Source organism: Geospiza fortis, unplaced genomic scaffold (assembly GCF_000277835.1).
Source record: "Geospiza fortis unplaced genomic scaffold, GeoFor_1.0 scaffold172, whole genome shotgun sequence".
Lineage (NCBI taxonomy): Eukaryota > Metazoa > Chordata > Aves > Passeriformes > Thraupidae > Geospiza > Geospiza fortis.
In genome coordinates, this window is record NW_005054309.1 from 1,424,061 (window position 1) to 1,448,032 (window position 23,972).

General features: G+C 49.3%; 1 protein-coding gene across 1 annotated transcript in view; it reads left to right on the forward strand.

Moving 5' to 3' along the window:
* Positions 1 to 18,582, forward strand: part of P3H2 (prolyl 3-hydroxylase 2) — a 62,176-nt gene extending 43,594 nt beyond the window's left edge. The window contains exons 2-15 of the mRNA XM_005418959.2: positions 3,833 to 3,979; positions 4,865 to 5,054; positions 8,147 to 8,278; positions 9,373 to 9,515; positions 10,941 to 11,030; positions 11,295 to 11,335; positions 11,781 to 11,875; positions 14,556 to 14,683; positions 15,199 to 15,294; positions 15,381 to 15,531; positions 16,018 to 16,135; positions 16,297 to 16,372; positions 17,230 to 17,370; positions 18,443 to 18,582. Of these exons, the coding sequence (XP_005419016.1) occupies positions 3,878 to 3,979; positions 4,865 to 5,054; positions 8,147 to 8,278; positions 9,373 to 9,515; positions 10,941 to 11,030; positions 11,295 to 11,335; positions 11,781 to 11,875; positions 14,556 to 14,683; positions 15,199 to 15,294; positions 15,381 to 15,531; positions 16,018 to 16,135; positions 16,297 to 16,372; positions 17,230 to 17,370; positions 18,443 to 18,535 (1,596 nt within the window). The 5' untranslated portion in view covers positions 3,833 to 3,877 and the 3' untranslated portion in view covers positions 18,536 to 18,582. The remainder of the gene's footprint in view (positions 1 to 3,832; positions 3,980 to 4,864; positions 5,055 to 8,146; positions 8,279 to 9,372; positions 9,516 to 10,940; positions 11,031 to 11,294; positions 11,336 to 11,780; positions 11,876 to 14,555; positions 14,684 to 15,198; positions 15,295 to 15,380; positions 15,532 to 16,017; positions 16,136 to 16,296; positions 16,373 to 17,229; positions 17,371 to 18,442) is intronic.
* The last annotated feature ends 5,390 nt before the right edge of the window (positions 18,583 to 23,972 follow it).

The window sequence follows — 23,972 nt, forward strand, 5'->3', positions numbered from 1 at the left end:
CTGCAGTGTCAGTGTTCAGCACAAGCAGAGCGGTGGTGAGAGGGCAGCCCTGGCTGCATGAGCTGACTGTAAAGCTGTGCAGTGCTTGTCTCACAGGCCTAGCACCCTGCCTGTTCCCCTTCCTTATCCCCACTGCCAAGCTCCAGAGAGCAAACCTAAAGGACTGTGAGTTTTGGGTCACTGTAGCTGAAGCCATGGTGCTGCTGTGAGGCCTTTTCCCTGGGGAAGGGGACAGGAGTTTGTGCCAGCCTGCTGAGCATCTGGCACGAGAGGGGCTTTGGTCAGAATTCGTTTGTGTGCAAGGGGTGAAGGCAAGTGTGAATTAAGAACATGTGCCTGCCTGTGGAGCTGAGCCAGACTGAGGTGTCTGGGGCAGCTGTCAGTGATGGGGTGAATCCTCCGGGTTTCTCTTTAGGGTATCCAGCAGCCAAAGTGGGGATGAAATCAAGCAGCAGGTTAGACATGTTTCAGTGAGACAGCTTCTTCCTTAAGCCCAGCAGGTTGGTGACTGTGGCATCACAGGTACAAATCAGGTTGCTCAGCATGGAGTTTGCTGGCTTAAACATACCTTGACAGGTACCAGAATGGCAATGAATAGTAAGGGTCTGTTAGCATTGTGTTGTGTGTCACCATGCAGCCCATGGAGGCTCCATAAAGGATTTTCTCAATGGTTATCAGTGAGAATTGGGTTCAGTTGTCTAGTGATGATCAAGATGCTCACTCCAGGTCCTTTCCCCAGCCTGTTTGTTCCTGCACAGGGCTCCAGTTACAGCAGCCTTCCTAGTCCAAGGCACCTCTGCAGGCTGGAAGCCACAACCCCACTGAAGCCCAGGCCAGCACTGTCCCAGCTGGGAGTGAAACTGAGCATTGCAGTTTGCTGAAATTCTTTCATCTGAGGTTCTGCTGCTTAAAATATTTTTTTTTATGAACCACTCCTAAATCTCATTGAGGAAAATAAACATCTTCCAGCATCAGAGCCCAGCAGCACTTACGTGTTGTGTTTTCCCCTTCTCAGCTCTAGGTGTTGGTATGTTAAGATCAAAATGGACAGGGCAGGGTGTTCCCAGGGCTCTCTCAGTGCTGATGCTCTGATTTCTTGTGTCTTCTCTGGCTGAAATACACAGGGTTTGGTGCAAAGCTGCAGCAAGAGTCCAGCAGTGTCATTCCAGTGGGCTGAGCAAGCAGGGCTTAGAGCACATACTGAGGTTGTGAGTCCACATCTGTCATTTTTTCCTTGCTCATTTTCATTCAGCAGTTGTTGTGCAAAGATCAACATTTCCTTCTGTTACGTGCTTGCACATGCTTATGGCCCCCAAGTTGCTTGCCATCCAAATAAACAGAATTACTACTCTGTGGGAGAAATGCTATTATTTTTTATTGTTATTAGTTAAAAACAATGGGAAACTAGGCACAAAGAAAACAAAATTATTTTTTTCCAATGACTGCACAGTGAGATTGTGACAGGGCCAGGAACTGAGTCCAGGTGTCCTGAGTCCCAGCCCAGACCTTTAAGCACCAAAATATCCTGCTCCTTGTGAATTCAGAGTGTTTTGGCAAAAGTTTCCCCAGAGTGTTTCATAACTAATGTCAGAGCTAGACACTGAACGTGTCTTACCAGTTAGGAATTTTGCTTTTATACACACTCACTGACTTAAAAACTCCCCCCAAACTTAGCAGCTGTTGGCTTCTTTGTGTTACTTGAATGTTTCTAAGGCAAATATGGAACATATAAATTGAAAAGCATTGAGTTGAAATGTTCTGCTTCGAGTCCACTTAGCAAACTCCAAAGGTCATCTCTGCTGTGTAGAGCCAGCAGGACTAGACATAGAGTGAGCCTTGTTTGAAAGGGATTTTCTGTTGTCTAGAAATCAGGCTCATCCTGTTTCACAGGGGTGGATGTTATCCAAAAGAATTAAGCCCATCCTGGGATCTCTGACAGTTTTTGACACTTTGCTGAAAAGGATCTAGAGCTAAGGGGAAAAAGAACATCCCACAGCAGACTATTGCAGGTTGTGTCTTGAGGGACCACTTCCCCTTCTGAGAGGTCTTTAGTCCCTTTTAAATCTGCACAGGCAGGGTGCTGGTTGTGAATAGAAATCTGTGATGTGGAAGAATGCAATTCCCCCAGGCAGCTCAAATAGTGGCTTCTTAGCAGTGCTCTGGATCAGGTCAGCAGCTCACATCTCCAACAAACCTTTTGTTCCATCTTGACTGTCTCTAATTACTAGCTGCAGTGGCATTCCCACAGACACTCAGCAGGACCTGAAAATTCCCTTTGTGAGATGCTCTGGTCAGTCCTTTATCCCACATCCGATGGTGTCCAGCTGCAATAAACTTTTCCAGAGTGGGATTATGTTGAAATGATGTATTTCAAAATGGAACATATGTTCCTGAATAGGAATGTCTCTTTAAAAAAAACAAACACCAAACTTCTGTTCTGGAGGGGTTTTGGTTTTTTATGTCCCGGTTAAAAATTTCTTATAGTCATTTTTCATGCCTGCTAGAAAGCCAAGGGATTATTATGGAGAGTGGTGTCCTTTGGAAAACTCCAAATGAAAGACTGGAATAGATGTTGTTTTTGCAGTAAAATCTGGCTCCCCTGCACATGTTGTCAGTACAGAGATAATCCTTAAAAACTTCTGAAGTTTACACAAGGCAAATATTTTGCGTTTCTGTGGGCACTGCAGCACAGCTGTGCTTTGGTGTGCAGGGGGGTGGGCTGGGATGCCATGGCTCTCACCTTTTTTCATTTTGGGAACATTCCTGTGTTTCCTGGGCTGGCTCTGCCCTGGAGCCTGTCTGCCCTGCTGCAGGCTGGCAGGATGTGAAGCTCATGCTTCCCTGCAGGTCTCTGTTCCCATCCTGCTGGTGTGGTTTGTCTGCTGGGTGCCTGTGCAGGTGAGCTGCTGTCCCATGTCCCATGGCTTGCTGTGGCTTTTGCTGCCAAGGAGAACACTCAGCCTAGCCTGGGCTAGCATTAGCCTGGCCCTGGCTGACAAGTTTGGGTGGGACTGCTGATGTATCCCAGGGACCTGAGTGCAGCTTGCTGGTACCCAGTGGTGTTGGCTTTCTTTCAGAAGCAAATGTTTTAGTGACTTCTCTCTTGCTAGCTTGTGCAGAGGTTTCACCTGAACATCTGTTCTGCTCCTGATGCTCCCAGCAGCTGCCATGGATGTGTTTAGCACTAGCAGTTCTGTTTGTTTATGAGGCTTTCTCCAGGGTGAAACTGATGTCTGGTCTCAGTTCTGAATCTCTAAACCCAAAATAATTTGGTATATCAAAATAAACCTCTCTTTCTACCTCTGCCACCATCAGCAGAGTCTGGCCTTTTGCAGCTATAAACAGCTGAGCTTAATAAATGGTCCTCAGTCCCTGTCTCCAAGCAGAAGCCCTCAGCCTGGACATAGCTCAGCCTCCAAGGCTTGTAGAGAGAGCAGTCTTTGCAGCTGCTTTCCCCTCCTCTCTCCATCTCATATCTCATGAGCATCTTTCCACCTGGAACTGTGCAGGGGGTTGGAGTAGCTGAGTTGAGAGGATGTGCTGCTGGAAAACAGGCTGGATCCCCTCACCAACAGACTGGATCCCATCACCAACAGACCCTGTTGCAGGGACTTGTCTGGCTCTCAGGAGCTCCAGCTCTTTCCATTTCATTTATATGGGGCTTTCCTCTCAATTCAGCTTTTTTCTTTAGCCTCTGCATTCAGGTTTTCCTTTGTTATCCCATCATTTCCCAATCCAGTGGTGTCAAAAGGATGTCAGAGGATGCAGCATAAACTGCTGTGTTCACCTTCTACATCACCAGTCTCACTTTGTGTTTCTCACCTTGTTACAGCTGAACAAGCTGGAGGAGGCAGCAAATGCAGCTCACACCTTCTTCATGGCAAACCCTGAGCACATGGAGATACAGCAGGACCTGGAGAACTACAAGACCATGTCAGGGAAGGCCAGCTTGATTGACCAGGAGGCCAGGCAGCACATGGTGAGTCTGAGGCTGAAGAGGTGCCCAGCTTAAGTATCAGGAAGTCTGGAGAGGAGATATTAGGAGGCCAAAAGAGATTAATCTGGGAACGGGGAAATTCTTACCAATAGAGCAAAACAAACTCTCCCTTTCAGCATTTTCCCTTAAGGCAAGCCTGCTCCTGCCTTCTCTAGGCACTCTGCTCTTTGTTTGATTGCTACATCCCCAGCCTGGTCCCTCTGTTCAGAGAGCTCTGGGGTTCACATGGCTGTGAACACACACAAGCAGACAGCTTTGATGGAAACCTCCATGACATCTCAGCTACTGTGTGTTTCTTTTGACACAAGTTCACCCACCTGGGCAGGGTACATGCACATGGGTGACTGTGGTGATGAGGGTGTACAGTGGCAGGCAGGAGAGTGTCAGCTGCTTCCAGCTCCACAAAGCAAAAGCCCAAGTCAAATGCCAGGGCCACCCCCAACTTCCCAATTTCACAAGACTCAAGGAAGCAGGAGTAGCTGTTGGGTGTAATTAATGGAGATGCTCATTAGGGGCCATTCTAAAAAATGAGCAATCTCTTCTCTTGGCATTCAGTGTTGTTGTTTGGTGGGAGGGTAAAAACAAACAAAAAAAAAGATTTTTTTTTAAATGCATAATCTAGGAGCGGCACTGAGGATTCCCTAAGTATGGAGAAGTTCAGAAGAGCATTTAGAAAGGTTTATTGGGTTCCACTGGTCTGAAAGTCCATCAATGGCTTAAACATGGTTTGGTACAAGTGGTTATATCTGATAGATATCTGGGGAGATTGTCCTGTCCCTGTCCCAGTCCCCTATTACCTTCTTTTGAGAAGCATCTGCAGGCAGCATGGCCTGCTCATGGTCTGTGTTCTGCCTGCCTGCTTTGCAGGAGGACTACAGTGCTGGGGTGAGGCACTATGACAGAGAGGAGTACGAGCTGGCCATTGAGCTCCTGGAGCGTGCCCTGCAAGGATACTACTCTGAGGATGAGGATTGCCAGCTCATGTGCGAGGGACCGCAGAGGTTTGAGGAGCACGAGCACCTGGATTACAAGGCTGGTCTCTACGAAGCTATTGCAGGTGAGATCTTTTTGCATTTTTAGAGTTCTCACCCTTGGCCCTGAAATGTTTTTAGTTACTGAGTTTGGGCCTTTGGCTGGATTTGTTGAAATGTCTTCCCTCCCACTTCTGCTGCTGGTGAGTAACGCTGCAGGAGGCACCTGGAAACCCAGCAAGTGCAGACCCAGAGCACAGTGTGCTAGAACATCTCATTTTGGTCCTGAACAGAAGCTGGACCACAAGAATTGCATTTCCAGATGTGTGGAGCATTTGCAGTTTTCTGTTAGAGCTGGAAGTTGAGGTGCTTTATCTGAACTGCTTCCATTTCCCCTGTACACAGTCTCACACACCTCCCTGGAATCCAGACATTGCTGGCCTTTGTTTATGTTTTCTGTTTTCTGAGAGCATATGAAGAGAGCAGCAGAGTTCTCTTGGCCATGCTCCAGGTGGCCAGGAAAGTTGCCAAAAAGGCTCGTAACATGGATTAGAAAATCCAAAAGGATGGATTTGTCATTAGTGGAGGCCCACCTAATTATGATCTTGACTGAAATCTCTGGGGAGAATTGAATGTTGCTGTGTAATCTTCAGATTTGCATGTGTGGCTCTGAGCCAGAGAGGATTAAAACAGTTCATTCTCAGTGGAAATGAGATTACATTTAATTAGTTGTAAGGGAAGGAAGAGCAATAAATTAAGGTTTGTTTGGTGACAGAAATCTTATTTATCTGCTTATGGTCTTGGAGTTGCATCAAGCCCCGAAATCTCGCTTCTTGTGTGGAAAATACTTCACTCAGATGCAGAATGTTTTTTGTGTTTGCATAATTCGGTTTGTGTCGAGACAGGAAATCTAATTGAAACAACCAAGAGGAGAAACCACCAGCATACCGGATGGGAAGCTGCCCTGCTGGGGTTTGTTTACCATGCAAAAAATAGAAGTGTTGGAAAGGCTGACTTGGTACCAGTGTGGCTGTCAGCTGATCAGGCCTGCTTTTAGAGCCTGGACCAGGACACGCATCAAGAGAGCAGCCTTCAGTGGCAAAGCAAGCCCAGCATCCTTCTCACTGAAAGCTGCTGCTCTTCAGACAGGACAAACTGCTCCTGTGCTGTGCAAGCTGAGTGCAGCCCCAGTGGGCTGAGGTGTTTCTGTGCTGGCCCTTCCTGAGCACAGACAGGCTCATGGTGGTGCTCAGAGCAGGACATCACCTGGGGGGGACAACAGCCAGAGGGTCCCTGCAAGTCTGAGGCTTGGCCATGTGTGCCTGGCCATAACTACCCCAAACCCCAGGGTACCCAAAGGAACATGGAGTTGAGGGAGGGAAATAAGATGCTTGGTGCAGCTGCTTTTCTGTAGGAAACTAGGTGGCTCCTTCCAGGATAATCCAAAGTTCACCCCTGGTCCAAGGCACTCAGGCCCAGACATTTCAGTGGGGAGTGGGAACACGTAATATACCAAGGAAAGAGAGTTTAGGTTTCTTCAAACTCATTTCTTTTCAATCCCAAACTGATTTGCTCTGCTGCTGCTTGGGGTTGAAACACTCTCACCTTTTCCCCCCAAGGACAGATATATTTCAGTGAATTGATTACAGTACCAAGAAAAAGTAGTGCTTCTCATTGATGGATTGATTATTTCAGATCTAGAATGGTTAAACAGGTTTAAATTACAACAATATGATTTATGTCCTTTCCCTTCTTGCTTTTCCTAATGTAATACCCTGGATATGCATGGTAAGTCAGATAACTACTCAGACTACCTGTCAAGAGCCAAGAGCACATAGGCATTGTTCTGAGTTTCCACTTGGTTTCATTGCAAATTCCTCAGGTGGTTTTTATGGCAGCTCTAAGAAATGCTTTGGTAGCTGAGCACATGATTCTTTTCAAGCCTGTGTTTGTTTCTTAAGGTTTTTAATGGTGTGCAGAGACAGAGCAAGCAAATTAGATTCGTAACTACATTGCAGCAAAGGCTCCAAAATGGAATCAGATGTCAGTGTTGGCTTTGAAACTGTACAGCTGGTACGACGTCTATACTATGGGGTCCCACTAATTAAGAAACTTTGTTAATGGCAAATATTTACCATGTGCTTGTGATTCCCTGGGGGTGCCTCATCTTTGAGAAGCAGCAAATGGGGATTTCTGCTGCCCAAATTTGCACCTCACACCTTTCAGACTGGCCTTGCTTGGCCATGCTGAGAACCTGCAACAGCCCCTCTTGGCTAAACCTCCCCGTACCCTCCAGAGTTTTTTGCTGCAGGGAAGGAGAGGATTAAGGAGGTGCAGGAAGGGAATCTGGAGCTGGATTTCATGTAGCAGCACATGTGGCCACCTTGTCTTCACCTCTCTGCTTGCTTTGTGGTTTGTCTCTTGGGGCTGAAGTGCTACCTGCCACCTGCAGTCCCTGCACTCCACAGCATCCACAGCAGCTCCTGCCACACCAAAGAGATGCTCAAGCTCCCTCTACAGTTGAGAGAAGGAGGAAGGCGTTTCTTAAAGGGGGCAGAAATGTAACTACAACTCTGTCAAATTGGCTTTGGGGAGCAGCCTGAGCTGTTGCCACATTTCTCTTCACAGAGAAGAGCAAGGCACTGTTCTTCCCAAGGATTTCTGAGATTTGCATTCTCTGAACCTCTGAGAATGGGAAAACACAATTCTTATCACTTGGTGTGCCTGTGTTGTGCCAAAGTAGAATGCAATATGGAGATTGTTTATCCGAAGCGAGGATGTTTTGTGTCCTTGGCCTATCAGGGCCAACTGTGTGTGTGTGTTGGGACTGTCGGCTGACAGTCACGAGCAGTTGTGTGCAGAGCGAGTGCTTGGCAGATCCAATTTAGATGAAATGTAAATAGTATAGTATAGTATAGTATAGTATAGTGTAATAAAATAATTAATTAGCCTTCTGATATCCATGGAGTCAGATGCATCATTCTCTCTCCCTCACCAGTGTCGGAGTTGCCTTTGATTTACAATATGAGATCTTTCCCTCAGTGAGCGCTCACCTGCTGGGCCAAAGCAGTGTGGGTTGCGCATCCTTCAGCTCAGGAGTTTGAACCTCTGTCTGTCCTTCTCTGGGCACCATCACCATCCCCTCAGCTCAGAGCAGCTCTCCCTCTTTTCCTGGCAGATCACTACATGCAGGTGCTGGCCTGCAAGCACGACTGTGTCCGGGAGCTGGCCACGCGCTCGGGCCGCATCTCGCCCATCGAGAACTTCCTTCCCCTCCACTACGACTACCTGCAGTTTGCCTATTACAGAGGTAAAGTCCTGGTCCTCACAGCACTGCTGAGTTCTGCTCATTCTGTGCAAGTTCAAGTTGTTCCATGTGGGCGTAAGGCTCTTTCACCCTGATGCCCACACTACAGTGATGGAGAGGCACAGTCTGAAAGAGAAGCAAAGGACATTGGAAATGGTGTCTTCAAAAGTCAGCTTGACTGAAATACAATTAAGTAGCTTTATGAAGGTGTTTTAGATCATCAGTCAGGTTTTAAAAGCCCAACCTTTAGCTTAAACATTACTTTTCTTTAAATAAATAATGCCTTTTTTAGGGTACTTTCATTTGCCTTTTAATAGTAAAATCCTTGGGATTCATATGTTTCACGTTTTCTGAAACGAGCTGATACATTTTCTAAATTAATATATAACAGACATATGACTTAGCTCAAGCTTATCCCAAGATGCCAATTTTTGCCAATTACCAAATATTTTAGGATTCGCGGCAAACTTGCAGGAGTTGGCAGCATGGCAAAATGTCAAGGGTTGGCAGTGCTAAAAAATCAAGCCAGTTGTGTGGTTCTGTGTGCTATTTTATTATGTTTTGTTACATAAAAGAAAACAGACATCTGCTCTCTCAGGCTTTTGCTAATAACTTTTTACTGAAAAGGGCAGACTGTGCAAGGGTCAGAATTTCTACTAAAACATAAAGATTCATCACCACAACAGGAAGAAAGCAGGAGGAGTCAGTTCATGTGTGGTGTACAGGCTTCTTTGTTCCTCTGCCCAGTTAGAGGTTTGCTGTGGTGGGTGAAAACCCCTGGGCCCTGAGAGATGCTGCACAGATGAGAGGCAGTTTGATGCCAGACAGTATCCATGTCCTGCCCGTCCATCTGGGTGCAATTTGGATACCATCTGGTCTGTGCATGATGGCAGAAAAGTCTTGTTTCTGTGCCTCAGTTTCCTTGCTGGGGAAGTGGAGTGGTTAAGACAAAGAGGCATCCAAAGAGCCCTGTGAAGTCTTGGGCTGCTGCTTCAGCTGATGGGGAGCTCAGGCTGTACTTCCCTCTCTGTAGAGTCCCCTCCTGGGCTCTGTGTGAGCCCCCTGTGCCCCCTTGACCACTGTTGTGTTCCCCCCAGTTGGTGACTATGTAAAAGCCCTGGAGTGTGCCAAGTCCTACCTGCTGTTCCACCCGGACGATGAAGATGTCCTAGAGAATGCAGGTTATTACGAGGGCCTCTTGGAAGGTACAGTGGATCCAGCCACCATCAAACCCAGAAAGGTGAGACTGAGTGACACCTCAGAGCTCCTGGTGGGAGGCTTTAACAAAACAACTTGGTGGAAATAAAAGCAGCCTGGCAGCTTTCCCCCAGTGGGACCACTTTAAAAAGAGAAGCAGAAGTGCTGGGCTCGCCGGTGATGCTGAGGTGGTGATTTTCAGGGTGCAAGTTCAGAGTCGCTGGTGTGGGGGAGAAGCTGGTGGACAGAATTTGCTTTAAATGGGGACTTCAGCCTAGTAAAGCCTGAGCAAGGACAGGGAGGGCAGTGACCAACAGTGTAAACCCTCTTCTTGCCCAGTGCTCCAGCGGACACGCAGAGGAGGAATGCAATGAAAAATGAAACACCGAGCAAAGGGCAGCATCTCTTTAGACAGGGCTGAGAAATATTTCCCAGGAGAGGCTGAGATCCCAACATTACTCTCAAGTCTCTTAGCTTGGAGTTCAAAGCTCAGCCTGTTCTGCAGACAGTAGCTCTGCTATCACAGGGTTAGGCTGGGGTCAAGTAACCAAACAGTGTGTGTTCCATCACCCAGCAGGACAGGCTTCCTCTCCAGTCTGGGCAGCCCTTATCTGTGGCCCTGGGGCTGCCTTCCTCACCATACAGAAGTTCCTCCATCCCATCCCATCCCATCCCATCCCATCCCATCCCATCCCATCCCCACCATAAATAGAGTGTTGGCAGGAACTGGTTTTTCCATTCCTTTGGGAATTCCTGGACTACCAGGCAAATCAAGGTGAATTTGGTAAAGTACTAAAAAGTAAAAGCAAAATTATAAAAAGGAAAACAAGAAAAAAAGTTCTTTTCCATCACAAAATGAATCTAGGAAAAAAAACCTGAAGTTAGCAAAAACATTTAATTGTTTACAGTGTTTTGAAGTTTTCTGTTAAAAAAATGAATTTATTTTTGCTTTGCACAATAGTTTTCTAGGAGAAATACCAGTATTTGCAGACTTTTCATTCAAAATAAAGCCTTCTGATGGACAATTTCCAGCTGCCTATGCTTTGGCCCCCATCCCAGCACTCTGAGTGCATCCCAGGGCCAGGCCATTGGCTCCATGGGGGAAACTGAGGCACAGCCCAGCCAGGATCCCTGCCCCACCAGCCTGAACTTGCCCTCATTCTGCAGCTGGGGTTTCTCTGGCCAGCCTTTTGCCCAGATATTTTGAGGCTCATCAAGGTGCTCAGGAATTTCTGCCAGCTTTGGACATGTGTTTTGGGGATTCAGGCTTCCTAAATGAGTTGCTGAACACCTTCTGTCATGTATTGAGTGGCTCAACCCTGTGCCTGGGGTTGCTCCAAGCATCCCTCAACCTAAAGAAACCAGCAGCATTGCATGGAAACCAAACCCCTGTGAAGCAGAGGGGGATTGCCACTGTCTTGCAGAAGCTGGCCATGTGCAGCTGCTCCTGTTTTCCTTCTCTTTGCAGGAAGCCAGAGCGCTGCTGCGGCGGCACAAGCTGGAGTCCCACCTCCTGCGGGTGGCTGCGGCCGGCCTGGGATTCGCCTACACGGAGCCGGTGAGGCCTGCCTGTGCTGGGCCAGCAGCTCACAGCTCTAGGACCAGCTCCCCCTGCCCCTCCCCTGTAAATCCAGCCCTCTGTAGAGGGGTGAAGGGGAGGCACATACAGCCTCATCCACATTTTCAACCTGGTGAACTCAGGCCATTGCCCAAAGTTAGGTGGGATGGAGCCAGAGAGGCTGGCTGATGTCCCTGGGAGTCAGGCAGAGCAGGTTTTGGCTGGAGCATTAAATTAAGAAGTTTGTCCTCTCTTTTCCCACAGAACTACTGGAACAGGTACGGCGCCCGCCAGGACGAGCACAGGTGAGCCACAGCTGAGCTGCAGCTTCACCATTCCCCACGGTGGGATCATGGTGGGGTACCAGCCTGCCACTCAGGGGTACTGCCCACTCACCCAGCACACCATCCTGGTTGAATTAGTGCCCTTTGCCCCTTGCCATTGCAAACATTCCCACAAGAACCTTATTTTAGTTGAGTGCCTCAAAACCAGCAATGGTCTAGAGGGAACTTGATAGCTGAAGCAAGTGGTACTGGTCAGATTTGTTGGTGGAAGCTGTTGCTCTCATTACCAGAAAAGCAATGTTTGCCACAGGACAGGGTGAGGGCTTCAGCTTGTATGGCTGCCACATTTGTACAAAGTACTGATTTGCTTGGGGTTTTTGTGTGTTAGTTTCCAAAGGGAGCTAAAGGGCAAGTTGAAGAACTTGTGGCCGTAGTCATGATATTCGTCTTCTGTTTTGCTCCTCAGTGTCCCATCAAGCATCAGCAGTGAACCCGAGGATGGGCCCCGGCTGTCCCTGACAAAGAAACCCATGCCAAAGCCGGATCGAGAGCTGAAGGAGGGTAAGGCTGATGAACATGTATTAACAAAATTGGGATTTTTTTCCTGTTGCTAGAGACTACAGACTGCAAAGGCTGACCACTGAGCAATGAGGGCCACTCCTATTTAAGGGAGTTCAAGTTTTGTTTGAGACAGACAAGTCTTCAATGCTGCCACAGCATTTCTGGGTCTGTGGATCCCAGGGCACTGCTGTGCTCTTGGACCTTGTTTTTCCCACCTGCTGGGCTACTCACTACAGAGCCCTGAGATGTGGAGCTGGGAGGCTGAGTCTTCCTCACCATGGGGAAAGCAAACCAGCAAACAGTAGTCCTCTGTCCAGGTGCTTTTGAGATCAGTGTGTTCCCTGTTGTCCAGGCTGCAGAAGGATGGGTGCTGGAAGCAGCCTGTCCTGATGCTTTCCCAAATGTGCTGGATCACACCATAGTAGCAACCACTTCTTTTGCAGACTAAGCTTATGATTTCTTGTCTTAGCTCACATGAAATCACTTTGTTTATAAGACTGTCAGCAGACATTTCAACTGATTTCAGCACATTTTCGGCAGCCACAGAAAATACCATAACATCTACTAAAGATAGGATTTTTCCCCTTAACAATTTTGAAAAACAATATTGTAGCCAAGCACCAAAGCAGCATCCTTGCTGCAAAACAACAGGGTCTCAAGCCAGGAGGTGTCTTATGTCTCTAGTAAGCCAGCTCCACAGCAGCAGGCAATTAAACCTCCCTGTAATGCAATGGGTGGTAGCTCTTGCTGGGGAATTTCACAGCTTTCCCCAGCCCAAGTTGTGTCCAGCTGCTCAGTGTTGTGCTCAGAGTGTTGTTATCCCTTCTCTAGCTGTACATCAAATAGGCAAATACCACAGGAAGATACCAAAGATCATGCTTAAGCCAAGAGCTGGTTGAATTATATTTGTTGGCTTGTTTATAACCCAGTAATTTCAAAGTCCTTATTTCTGTTTCTATTTCTTTCTATGCTCTTATTCTGGTTTACTTGCAGAATGTTTTTGTTTACAAAGAAAACTGAATCCATCAAAAAGGAACTGGGATTTTTGTCCATCCAGCTGCTGCCTTTTTCTGTGGTCTTTTTTTCTTGCTCTCTTTTTACTTGGAAAAAGAAAAGCCTGAAAGAGAAAAGTCTATTTTAATTTTGCACTCTCCTGTACTTCTACCCTTCCCCCCTTCCTCCTTTCTGCCAATTCCTTCTCTCCCAAAAGTCCAAAGAATTCCTCAGTTTCTCTGGGGTGTTTTTCACAGAGCACAGACCCAGGAAAGAGGTCTCTCTCTGTGCTGGTGCTCAGAGCAGGCAGAGGCAAGGAAAGCAGGTGGGAGCACACTGTCAGTGTGGGACAAGGGTTCAGTGTCCATGGCACAGAGCTGCCCCACTTGTTCCCTGGGAGGAACAAGGAGAAATGCTGGAAGTGTTGAGCAATGCCTTCCATGTTCATCCCTCATGTGCTTATGGCTGGGGAAGAACAGCTGAGCTGGAGAACACAGGCCTGTGTTGGAGCATGCCAGGAGTTTGGATTTGAGAATTCGGATTCTGATCCAGCTGCATTTGCAATAAATGTGATTATCAAGCAACAAATCAGCACAGTGAACACCAAAAACATCCCATATTTTCCATTTCCAAGAAACGTAACTCTTCAGAAATAAAGCTGTGAACTAATGTCAGGGCTTGTGGGGCTTACGTGTCCTCCACAGGCCAAGGAGACCTGCCAAGAACACAGTTTTGACTCAGTAGACAGGGAGAGTAGAAGTTAAAAAAGCATTGTCACAGAGAAGTTTCCTTGTGCCACATGGTGGGAAGAACTCTGCAGCTCTGTTTCCTGTATTTTGTTGCTTGTCTGTGACAACAAATAATTTTCTTCACAGTTAGATGTATTTAATTTTTTTCCTGGAGAGACATCTGGTTTAGGCTTTTATTGTTACTATTTCTTTCCTTTTGTTTCTTTGAGGAGATGCATGGAAGAGGCTTCAAAAGGTGGTGGTTTAGGGGCCTTGCTCTGGTTTTTGGATCAGTCAGATTTGATGGGGATGGATTGAAATGTCTCATAAAAAGCTTGCAGGCAGAGGGAGGCAGCTCAGAGGCAGGATGTGAGGGATGGCAGGGACAGCCCTGGCAGCTCCTTTGCCTCAGTGGAGGAGGATTATCCCGTGAGTCCTCTGGCTCACCCACTCCCTGCTCTCCTTCTGGGAGGAGAGCAATGCTTGCTGCAAGCTCAGCACCACGTGAGGCTTTCTCTGTGTATGGCAGACAAAAATCACTGATGACAGTTGCAGAGGGTGACTTTGCATGCCAAGCCAGCAGCATCCACACAGCACAAATGCAATGGGAACCTACTTGGGTGTTGACAGCTGGGCTGGAGAGCCAAGTTAGCCACTGTCCCTGTCTCCCCCTGTGTCCCACTGGGGTTTGGTGTTTCCAGGCTGTGGTCCCTGCATTTGCAAGGCAGCTGTTGAGAAGGTAGAAAATGCTGATGCTCCTGCAGCAAATTGATTTCATCTCCTTGTGTTCCCATTGCTTCTGTTTCTTTTGTGACTGGTGGGAGGCCACACTCTGCTCTCTGCTGTGGAGCTCTTTGCCTGTCAGCGCACCTGGTGACTTCAGCTGGCCTCCAGCCTCTGTACAAAATGCCAACAAGGCCAGGGCATGTTCAGCAGGATGGTTTTGTGTCTCTCCTCAGGGGGCCCTCTTCTGTACAGCGATGTGAAGTTTGTCTACAACTCTCAGCAGCTGAATGGCACCCAGCGAGTGCTGCTGGATAATGTCATCTCGGAGGAGCAGTGCCGGGAGCTGCACAGGGTGGCCAGTGTGAGTGGGCAATGTTCCTGGGCTGAGTGTGACAGCTGAATGTGTGATCAGCCCCTGGAGACCATGGGTTCATGCCTTGCTGAGTGTTACAGCTGATGGCAGGATGCCTGTGGAGAGCAGATGGATGCTTGTCCCCAGTGTACACCCATAACTGCAGCACGGGAGCTGCTGCTCCATTCTGGGCTGCAGGACAGAGCCTGTGCAGAAAGAGCTCTTTCCCCCTGTTATAACAACCCAAAGGATGCTCATCCATAAGTGTGGGTGAACCTTCTCATTCACCATTAACTGAGCTTGGCAAGGGACGGAGGGTGGCTGAACATCCTCAGGTGGGAGGTGGGTGGTTGATGTCCTGCATCTGTGCTCACAGAGAGCGGCAGCACCTTTCCACCCCAACTCACCTGGCCCAGTGAATGCAGCCCTGGGGGATTTGGGGAAGAGGATGCCGTGTACTTCCATTGCAGATCCCTCTCTCCTGACACACCAGTTCACCCCTCATCTATATTCCCGTTTTCCAGGGGATCATGTTGGCTGGAGATGGCTACAGGGGTAAACCCTCCCCCCACACCCCGAATGAGAGATTTGAAGGAGCCACTGTCCTCAAAGCCCTCAAGGTACAGCTCCCTCCTTCTCCTCTCCCATGCCCTCCCTCCCATTCTGCACATGACACTGACCTCCCTTTGCCCCTCTCCCTGCCCAGTATGGCTACGAGGGCCGTGTCCCACTGAAGAGTGCCCGGCTGTTCTATGACATCAGTGAGAAGGCTCGCAGGATCGTCCAGTCCTACTTCCAGCTCAACTCCACGCTCTACTTCTCCTACACGCACCTGGTGTGCCGCACCGCGCTCTCCGGTGAGGAGCAGGGAGCTTGGGAGGGCTTCAGCCCTCCATGGGGGGTTCATGAGCTCAGAACAGCTCTGTTGTGCTTAATGCTTAAATGCGTGGCCAAGGGTTGGGCAAAGTCAGCACCCCACAGCAGCAAAAAGTGGGCACTGCTGTCCCCCAGAAAAACAATTTCTGGGATGTCTCTTGGTTTTCATATCTGCAACTCTTCCTATTTTCTCCTCCCTTTTCTCTTGTCTGTCCCTTCTCCTTTCCACCCCAGCCCCAGCTCTCCATTTCATTTCCCTGCAGTCAGAAAAAGGCAGAGCTGTGCAGATCTGAGTCCTCAGATGTTGCCTTTTCTCCCCAGCCATTCCTTTCCTCCTCTCACCTGTGAACACCACGTGGAGTGGGGTCAGGTTAGGCTCCCACCTCATGATGGGACCCCACAGAGCATGGCATTCCCATCTCATCTGTCCCTTCTCGTTCCCCCTTCCTCCACATGGCCCTGCCTAGGCCAGCAGGAGCGCAGGAATGATCTGAGCCATCCCATCCATGCTGACAACTGCCTCTTGGACCCCGAAGCCAACGAGTGCTGGAAGGAACCTCCTGCCTACACCTTTCGGGATTACAGGTAGGAAGGAAGGGAAGGAATCTCCCCAGGGACTTCTCTCCCTCTGGCTGTCCCCCACCCATGTCTTCGTGGAACAATGTGGGATCTGTCCAGGAGGTGGGGGTCAGCCTTGAGACCTCCCCAGTTCTCCCCTAACTGGGGTTTCCCACTTCCTTCCCCAGTGCCCTCCTGTACATGAACGCAGATTTTGAAGGTGGCGAGTTCATTTTCACCGAGATGGACGCCAAAACTGTGACAGTGAGTTGGTGCTGTGGGCCAAAAGCTGTTCCTCAGCAATCCTGCTGCAGAGGTGCACAGACCATCTGCTCCCTCCCTAGAGCTGTGCCAAGCAGTAAACCTGTGGATTAGGGATTCTCCCCACCCCCGGTGCAGGCAGAGGGATGGCTGGTAGTTGTCCCTGGCCGGGAGGACTGCTGAGCTGCCACCCCATCTCGTGGTCAAACATAAGCTGGTGTCTCATGTTTGAGATGCAATGCCTGATCCAGGTGTCTTGTTCCAGAGTGGGTCACAGTGGTGGACATCAGACCCTGAGAGGGATGTGGCTCAGGCATGAGCCCTCACCTCTGTTTGGGGCCATTAAGGAAGCTGGCTACCCACTCTGTTGTTGGACAGAGGTCTGGGCACCATGCTGGGGTCTCTGAAGAAGCTGGAGGGTAGATTGTGTCTACTTAAGTGCCTGAGGGTTGGTTTGGTTGGCAATTCTGCTCCCGAGGTCCTGCAGGACTCTTGTGGACTCTGCCAAGAGAAGAAAGAGATGTTTGACAGCCATGCCAGGCTTACCCTGGACCTCCCTGGAGTTATGCCATGGCCCCATTTTGCTCTAGGTGGTCACCTGTAGGCTTTGCAGAGACTCCATGCCATTATGTCCTTTCTGCACGATGTCTGCACAGCAGGAGGAAGCTTCACACCTCCTTATTTACCCCACACATTTTGCCAGCCATGCCCAGAGCTCTACATGTCCCCCCAAGCAGCTCACCAGGTCCTGGGGCGATGCAGAGGGCTGCCCAGTGAGGTCCCAAGCCCTGGATTGTGGTGAATCTAGCCAAGCCAGCGTGTGCAGTCCCTTGCCAGCCTGTTGTGCTGTTTCCCTGCAGGCCTCCATCAAGCCCAAGTGTGGGAGGATGATCAGCTTCTCGTCGGGCGGCGAGAACCCCCACGGGGTGAAGGCGGTCACCAAGGGCCAGCGCTGCGCTGTGGCTCTCTGGTTCACCTTGGACCCTCTCTACAGAGAGCTGGTGAGTGCCTCCATCATCTGTGAGGAGTTGGGGCATACCCAGCATCCCACAGGAGCCAGGACCATCTTATTTTCTCCAGTCCCAGTACATCTATTTTCCTCCCATTACAGCCCCCACAGCAGCACTCCCATGATAGGAGCTGGCCCCAGGGCAGGTTTTTCCTGCCAGTCCTGGTCCTGGGCACGCATTGCCCTTGGCCCGTGGGGTACAGTGCTGGGCTTGGGTGCTGAGTGGGGCGTGGAAGGGCTCCGTGCAGGGCTGGGCTGGCCATTTCTGACACCTAGTGGCAGCAGCCTGATGGATGGGGAACTCCTGCAGAGCCATCCACAGCTCAGAGTGCTGGGTAAGTCCTGCTGCTAAGTCCTCCCACAGGCATTTCAGTGACTTGAAGTCCATGGCTCTGGGCACCCAAGATGCCTTGGAAGATCTGGGCTGTGATGCCTTTCACCAGGCAGCCTCCTCATTCTGTTTTAAAAAGCTGCTGTACCAGCCCCTGCCTTCCCTTTAGTAGCAATTCTGCCCTGTAAAAATAAAAGATACAAGAGCGAGCAAAACTAAATGCAGGGAGAATGCAAAACCCTCATTCCTTTGCCTTGTGATGGAGGTAGGCTGTGAGGTTTGGGTAAAAGCTTATTTTCAGACGTAATTCAGTGTCTCCCAGTTTTTTTGCACCAACAGAAATTCCTCCAGGCTTGGTACCTTATGGTGGGAGATCAGTCCTGCCCAGGGATCTGGAAATCAACAACAAGCAGAGGGACAGGAGGAGGGTGTGCTGTGCCAGTGGCTGCTAGTGGAGTGTGATAAGGGAACTACAGAACATCAGCTCTGCCCTGACCACTGCAGCCCTGCAGGGAGGAGGGAATCAGGCATTGAGGTGGAAAGGGATTTGATTAATTTTGCCCAGCAAATCCCCAGCTTGAGTCCCAGGCTCTTCCCCATCCTCTCACCTACACTGCTGGTTCTGGGGTAAAATCCTTGCTGTGTGTCCTCCCAGCAGCCTGAGCCTCACTGAATTAGCTGGAGCAGGCACTGAAGTTCTGCTGTTACCATTTCTTCCCTTCCCCTCTTGCAGGAACGAATCCAGGCAGATGAAGTGATTGCAATGTTGGACCAGGAGCATCTAGGACCCAGTGAAATGAACATCAACCCAAAGGATGAGCTATGAACTAGGCCAAAGACTTTTTCTATTAAATATTTATTTAATATTGTTAATCTTATTAGAACCCTTCTATTTTTGTACAGAGATGCTGTATAAATTAACAGTTTAATATGATTGTGGAGTTTCAGGAAGGCCTCTTCTGTGTTTAGCACAGCTTTTGCTGGAACCCTCATCCCTGTGCCAGCATCTCCTGGTGGTGCTGACTCTGCTTCCAGCATTCCCTGCTTTTCTCTAGCACGTCTCAGGACTCATTCAGGCCCACTCTACCCCCTTGGAGAACCTTTTTTTTTTTTTTTTCCTCAACCAAAAGTAGCTGCTCCTCTTTAGCATCTGCTGGAGAAAATTCTCAGGTGTCCTAATGCACCAGTCTTCCTGCTCTTGCTTCCTGCTGGGGAAAACTGGAGGACAAAAACTGGAGTCATGATTGTCTCTCACCATTTGAAACATGCCCTTTAGGGGAAAAAACAAAGGAAAACCCAAGTCCTAGCAAAATGGAGATTTCTCTGTAGCCATGTGAAGCTGGTGTTTGGGCATTAATTCTGAGCAGAGCTTCTGGAAATCAGCTGCTGAGCAGGGCCATGAGCTGTGCACAGGGTGAAGGGATGTGATTTGCAGCTGACTCTGGTGAAACAGGGTCTGTCACTCATGTTCAGTCCTTTCTCTTGCTGATGGCCTGGGAACTGAAGGATGCTGCTTCACACTGCATCCTTTGAGCTTCCAGCCCAGTCTGCTGCTGGTAGAACCCAGAGTTTGTAGCCATAATTTCTGGAAGCCTGTTGGAAAGCAGCGTAGGAAGTTACAGTGCCATGGTGTTGGATGGTCATGGTGTAGCTCTGCCCTCTGGATGTCCCGGCTGCATCCTCCCATCCTGGCAGTGCAGAAGCAGCAGATGCTCATGGTGTGGTGGTATCTATTTGCTCAGAGGAATTCTGACCCAGCCTGAGGATGTTGCAGTGAAAGCAAGTAGTCAAGTAACTGCTGCTAAGCCAGTAAATAATTCCTCCCCAGCCATTAAATTTAGTCCTGTGTGTGGGATCAGAGCAGCCCCTATCTCAGTCAGAACAGGCATTGAGTCACAGGATTTCTGTCCCAGCTTTTATTTTGACCCAACAGCTGCTTCTGCTGCTGGAACACAGTTCCTAAAAGCCAGGTTTCAGGAATCTTCACTTGAAATTACTGCAAGGCTGCAATCTATCCAGAAAACACTACAGGGACTTTTGCTGGAGTTCACATCCTTGAGCTGCTTTGCTCAGCTCCCTGCTGCATTGGCTCTTTCATCTGTCCTTTTCTACTCCCTCTGCCAGTTTTGGCATTCCCAGGACTTAAAATCTGCCACAGAGAATTGTCTTTTCTCTTTACTCCCGTAGCTTGTGCCTATTCAAACCTCCCAGGCTCAGAAGCCCCCTCTTCCCATCCAGTCACTGGCTGCAAAGGCTGTCAAAAAGGATTGGCTTTCTGTAGAGACCTCCTCAAAAGCTGGGACTGAGCAAGATAGAGGGAAACTCTGCATCTGGAAAAATAAATGCCCAGACTGTGAAGAGGGAACTATTACCACCCAGAAAACGCTGGAAGAGTTACTTGCTGCATCTCCTCCAATGCTGCATCTGCAGAGGAAAAGGCTCTGGGCATTCTTAAGCCACTGGCATTGCTTATTCCTTTGTTGTTATCTCCATTCCCTCATAGATTGTTGAAAATATTCATCAAGTTGACTCCCCAAAGAACTGCCCACAGGTTCCTGCCTTTGAAGAGCCTTCCCTGCTTAAGTGCCTCTTCTGTCAATGCTTAACTCCATCCCCCTTTTCAAAACAGCCAGAGGAAAAGCTGGGGAGAAGAAGAGGAGAGCAGCTGTTCACTTTGGAGAGCTGGCCCCCATTTCATGGTCCCTCCACATGCACCACACTGCTGCATCCAAGGCTTGACTCTGAATGCTGCATTTTCCATGTGGGCCTGTGCTGCCATCCCCCAACCACCACTGCCTACTGCAGAGCTGCCCCTGTGCAGCCCCAGCCCTCCCAGGGGTGCCACCAGCTGCTTCTGCTGCAAGGAGAGGCGCAGGGGCTGGCACAGGTCATGCTTTGTTTGCTCCTATGGTGGTTAGCCAGAGCTGTGTCTAAATCCAGGGAAAATAAACTAAACACATCTGGGCCTGTCTTCGTCTTTCTTCAGTCAAATATTAGAATGAGAGACCAGGGAGTTTGAGGTCTGTCTCATGATGGTACCTGTGCCTTTGGGGTTTCCTGCCTTATACCTTACACACAGCCCCCTCTCCATGGTGGAGCAGTGTGGACAGTGTGTGTTTCCTTTTGGCTGCCTGTCCCTCTGCCTTGCTGTGCATCCAGCTGTGCAGTAGCTCCCATACCATGGACACGCTCCAGGCAGTTTGGTGAGCAGGAGGGACAGTCCCTGTGCCCTGCTGGGGCCACGGCCACCTCAGTGAATCAGCTCTGCTGCAGGGCCAAGGAGCAGCCTCGGGGGATGCAGCGTTGCAGGGCTCACTGCAAACATGCCCCAAGAAAGGAGAAGACTCTGGGCTGCCTGGGCCATGCCTTTCACCATGCTGCTCTGCCAATGAGACCTGCTGGCAGCCTGGGCCATGCTGAAGCCAGGAAATGGGAATGCAGTGAGTCAAAGGCACTTGTCCTGTTTGTTTGTTTTTCCAGCTCTCTGCTCTCGCAAAGTCTAGCTCAGAAGTGGATTTGTATTTCTGCTGCAACAGCAGAGGTGGGTGCCAAGTTCACTGGCACTCTGTAACCTCACAGGAGCAAGTTGCAGAGCTCTTTGGGGTATGCACCAAAATACAGCATAGGTTTTTGCATCTGTGGTATCCAAGTGGGATGGGTTGCCACCAAGGTGGCTTGGACTGAGAAGTGATTTTAACTCTTGGATTTGAGGCTGGGGCCTAGCATCTGCCAGAGCTGTCAGGGCCATATCCAGAGTGCCTGCACCACACCTGCATCCCTGCTAAAAGAAAGCTGACAACAGTCCTGAATGTATATACTCCTCCTTGGTCAAATATGCCCCAGGGACAACCTAGTGCACTTCTATTTTTGTTTCCTTCTTTGGTTCATGCTGTTACTCCTCTCCTGACCTGCCAGTCTGGTAATTGCTGCTTCCTAAAGCCCCATCATGAAGCAGCTCCCCAGGGAGGCAGTGCCTGCAGCCACAGCACTGAGCTCAAAACTGATGTGCATTTCAGAGCACACCTCATGGCTCCCAGGGCAGCCCCAAGGCTTGCCCACCAAAGGGAAGCACAACCCATTTAGGTGTTGGCCATGTGTTGGCCATTCCCCAGTTCTATCACCAGCAACAGGAGCCTTTTGGACATGGAGGTGGTTGAACCATGCCTTAGTTCCTTGTTCACTCAGCTGTGCCCTCCCTAGTAATAATAATAAATGTAGAGTGGGATTAGCAGGGTTGATTTATGACAGTCCTTGAGGAAAAAAACAACCTACCCATAAAGGAAACATAATGGAATTTAAAAGTATTTAAAACAACAACTGAGGTGGTTCTGTGTGTGTGTGTTTGGGTGTGGATGTGGTTTTGAAAGTGAAGCCTGCATGCTGTTAATCCATGCCAGGGGACCTTTACTCCCAAGGAGATTTGTTTTTCTTTCATGTCCAAGTGGGCCCAAGCCAAGTTCACTCAGCCCTTGCACAAAGCTGTTCAGATTGTGGGGGCACTGGGGAGCCTGCTCAGTGCCACAGGCATGTCCCAGCAAAGGGGAGCCCATCATATTTCAGGACAATACAAATGAAACGATGCCTTCATTAGGGACAAGACTGCATTCTGCAGTCAGGGATGTGGCAACAGTGTGAAGAGCCAGTGACAGCAAAAGCACCAAGGCTTGGGGAGCAGTGGCTGACAGGAGTCACGACATCTCAGCAAGGCACCTGATGGCTCATGCAGAGAGTAGGAGCACGGAAAACACCTTGTGTAAGTAAAGAACCTCCAAGACAGGCCAGCAGAAAGCCTAAGGCTGAGCCCCCTTGGGCTGTAAATGCCTTATTCCAAGTGGCTGCTGAAAGCTTCTCTCCAGCCAAAAGCTCACGCCTGAAACCTCACCTGAAAATAAGACTTGGGGCTACTTACAAATTTCTGAATCTATAATCAAGGCTTAAATACCTAAAGCTCTTTATGTCCAGTGGCTACAGTCTAAAGGAACCTGGACATTCCATAGGCATTAGTCTGAGAGACTTTCTGAGGCATTAATTTAAAGCAACTGAACCTTGCCAATGTTCTTGAGGAGGCTTAGAGCCATGTGGACAGTCAGTCTCCAGCAGCTTCACTGGATGATGACTAATCCCCATTATTTCCAAGCTAGGCTATGGTAAACTTATAAAACATGGTGTGTTTGGTCTGCACACCACCATTCTCAAGGTGAAGGAAGAAAGAGGAAGTTTATTTTCTGACTCCAACATTTATAGTTTTCCAAAAGTGACAGCAGATTGGAGGGTGACAGTGTCACCTCTCCAATGACACTGGTCAAACCAACAGTCCATCAACTTTCTCCTCCTCCATAAAAGAAGACAAAACAACCAGTTATTTACAGAAAGTGTCTGAGAAAGTTCACCACAAGAATGTCAACATCAGAAGGCCTAGAAAATCTTAAAAAACGAGGGTGACAATCCCCACTGTGGGGTTGGCAGTCCCTGTGCAAGGGTGTCCCCACCTCAGAGGGGCTGTGGCCGTGGGTGGGAGCAGAGCCTGCCCCGGTTTGACAGCTTTGCATTGCAGGTCCTCACTGCCTGAGAGCTGCAGCAGCTCAGCCACAGAAAGAGTGGCAAAGTAAGGAGATGGAGTTTGCACTGAGCCCTGCTCATCCTTCCTGCTTACACCCGGGCAGAGCCTGGGCACTCACAGGCAGCTGAACATCTTCCCATGAAAAACTGTCATTAAAAAAAAAAAGGTTGTTTCCTCCTGTCCACGCCCTTACCCAGCCTTGGGGAAAAAAGAACAAAAGAGCTGGCAGTGAGATAAAAATGGGCTAGTCCTGCTTTGGGAAGAATTATATAAAAAGAGGAAAGAAGTATGTATGTCTTTTGTTTCCACAACTGCTCCTTATGTCTACACCCCACAGTAACAGCCACCTTTTCCTGGGGGAGGTGTTCCTGCTTGTCTGTGCATTGGGGTTTGACCCAGGCCAGGTTCCAAGACACTGTGCTCTTCCCCACGTGTGGATGGCCCCACATATGTGTGCTTCTCCTCCCACCTCTCCATTTCCAAACCAGCACCCAGATGGACGAGCTGCCTTGGTGTCAGTGAGAGCACCAGAACCAACAGAGTGCAGCCTTACACAGTGAGATCCTGCACTGCTGTTTGCCCCAAGCACAGCCCTGCCTTCCCTTGGGGCCTGAGGCTGCACGTGGAGAGGTCCAACAGATGTCACTGAGAGCAACAGAGCTCCCCAGTACCCTCTGGGAGCCCAGCGTGTGTGGGGCACCTG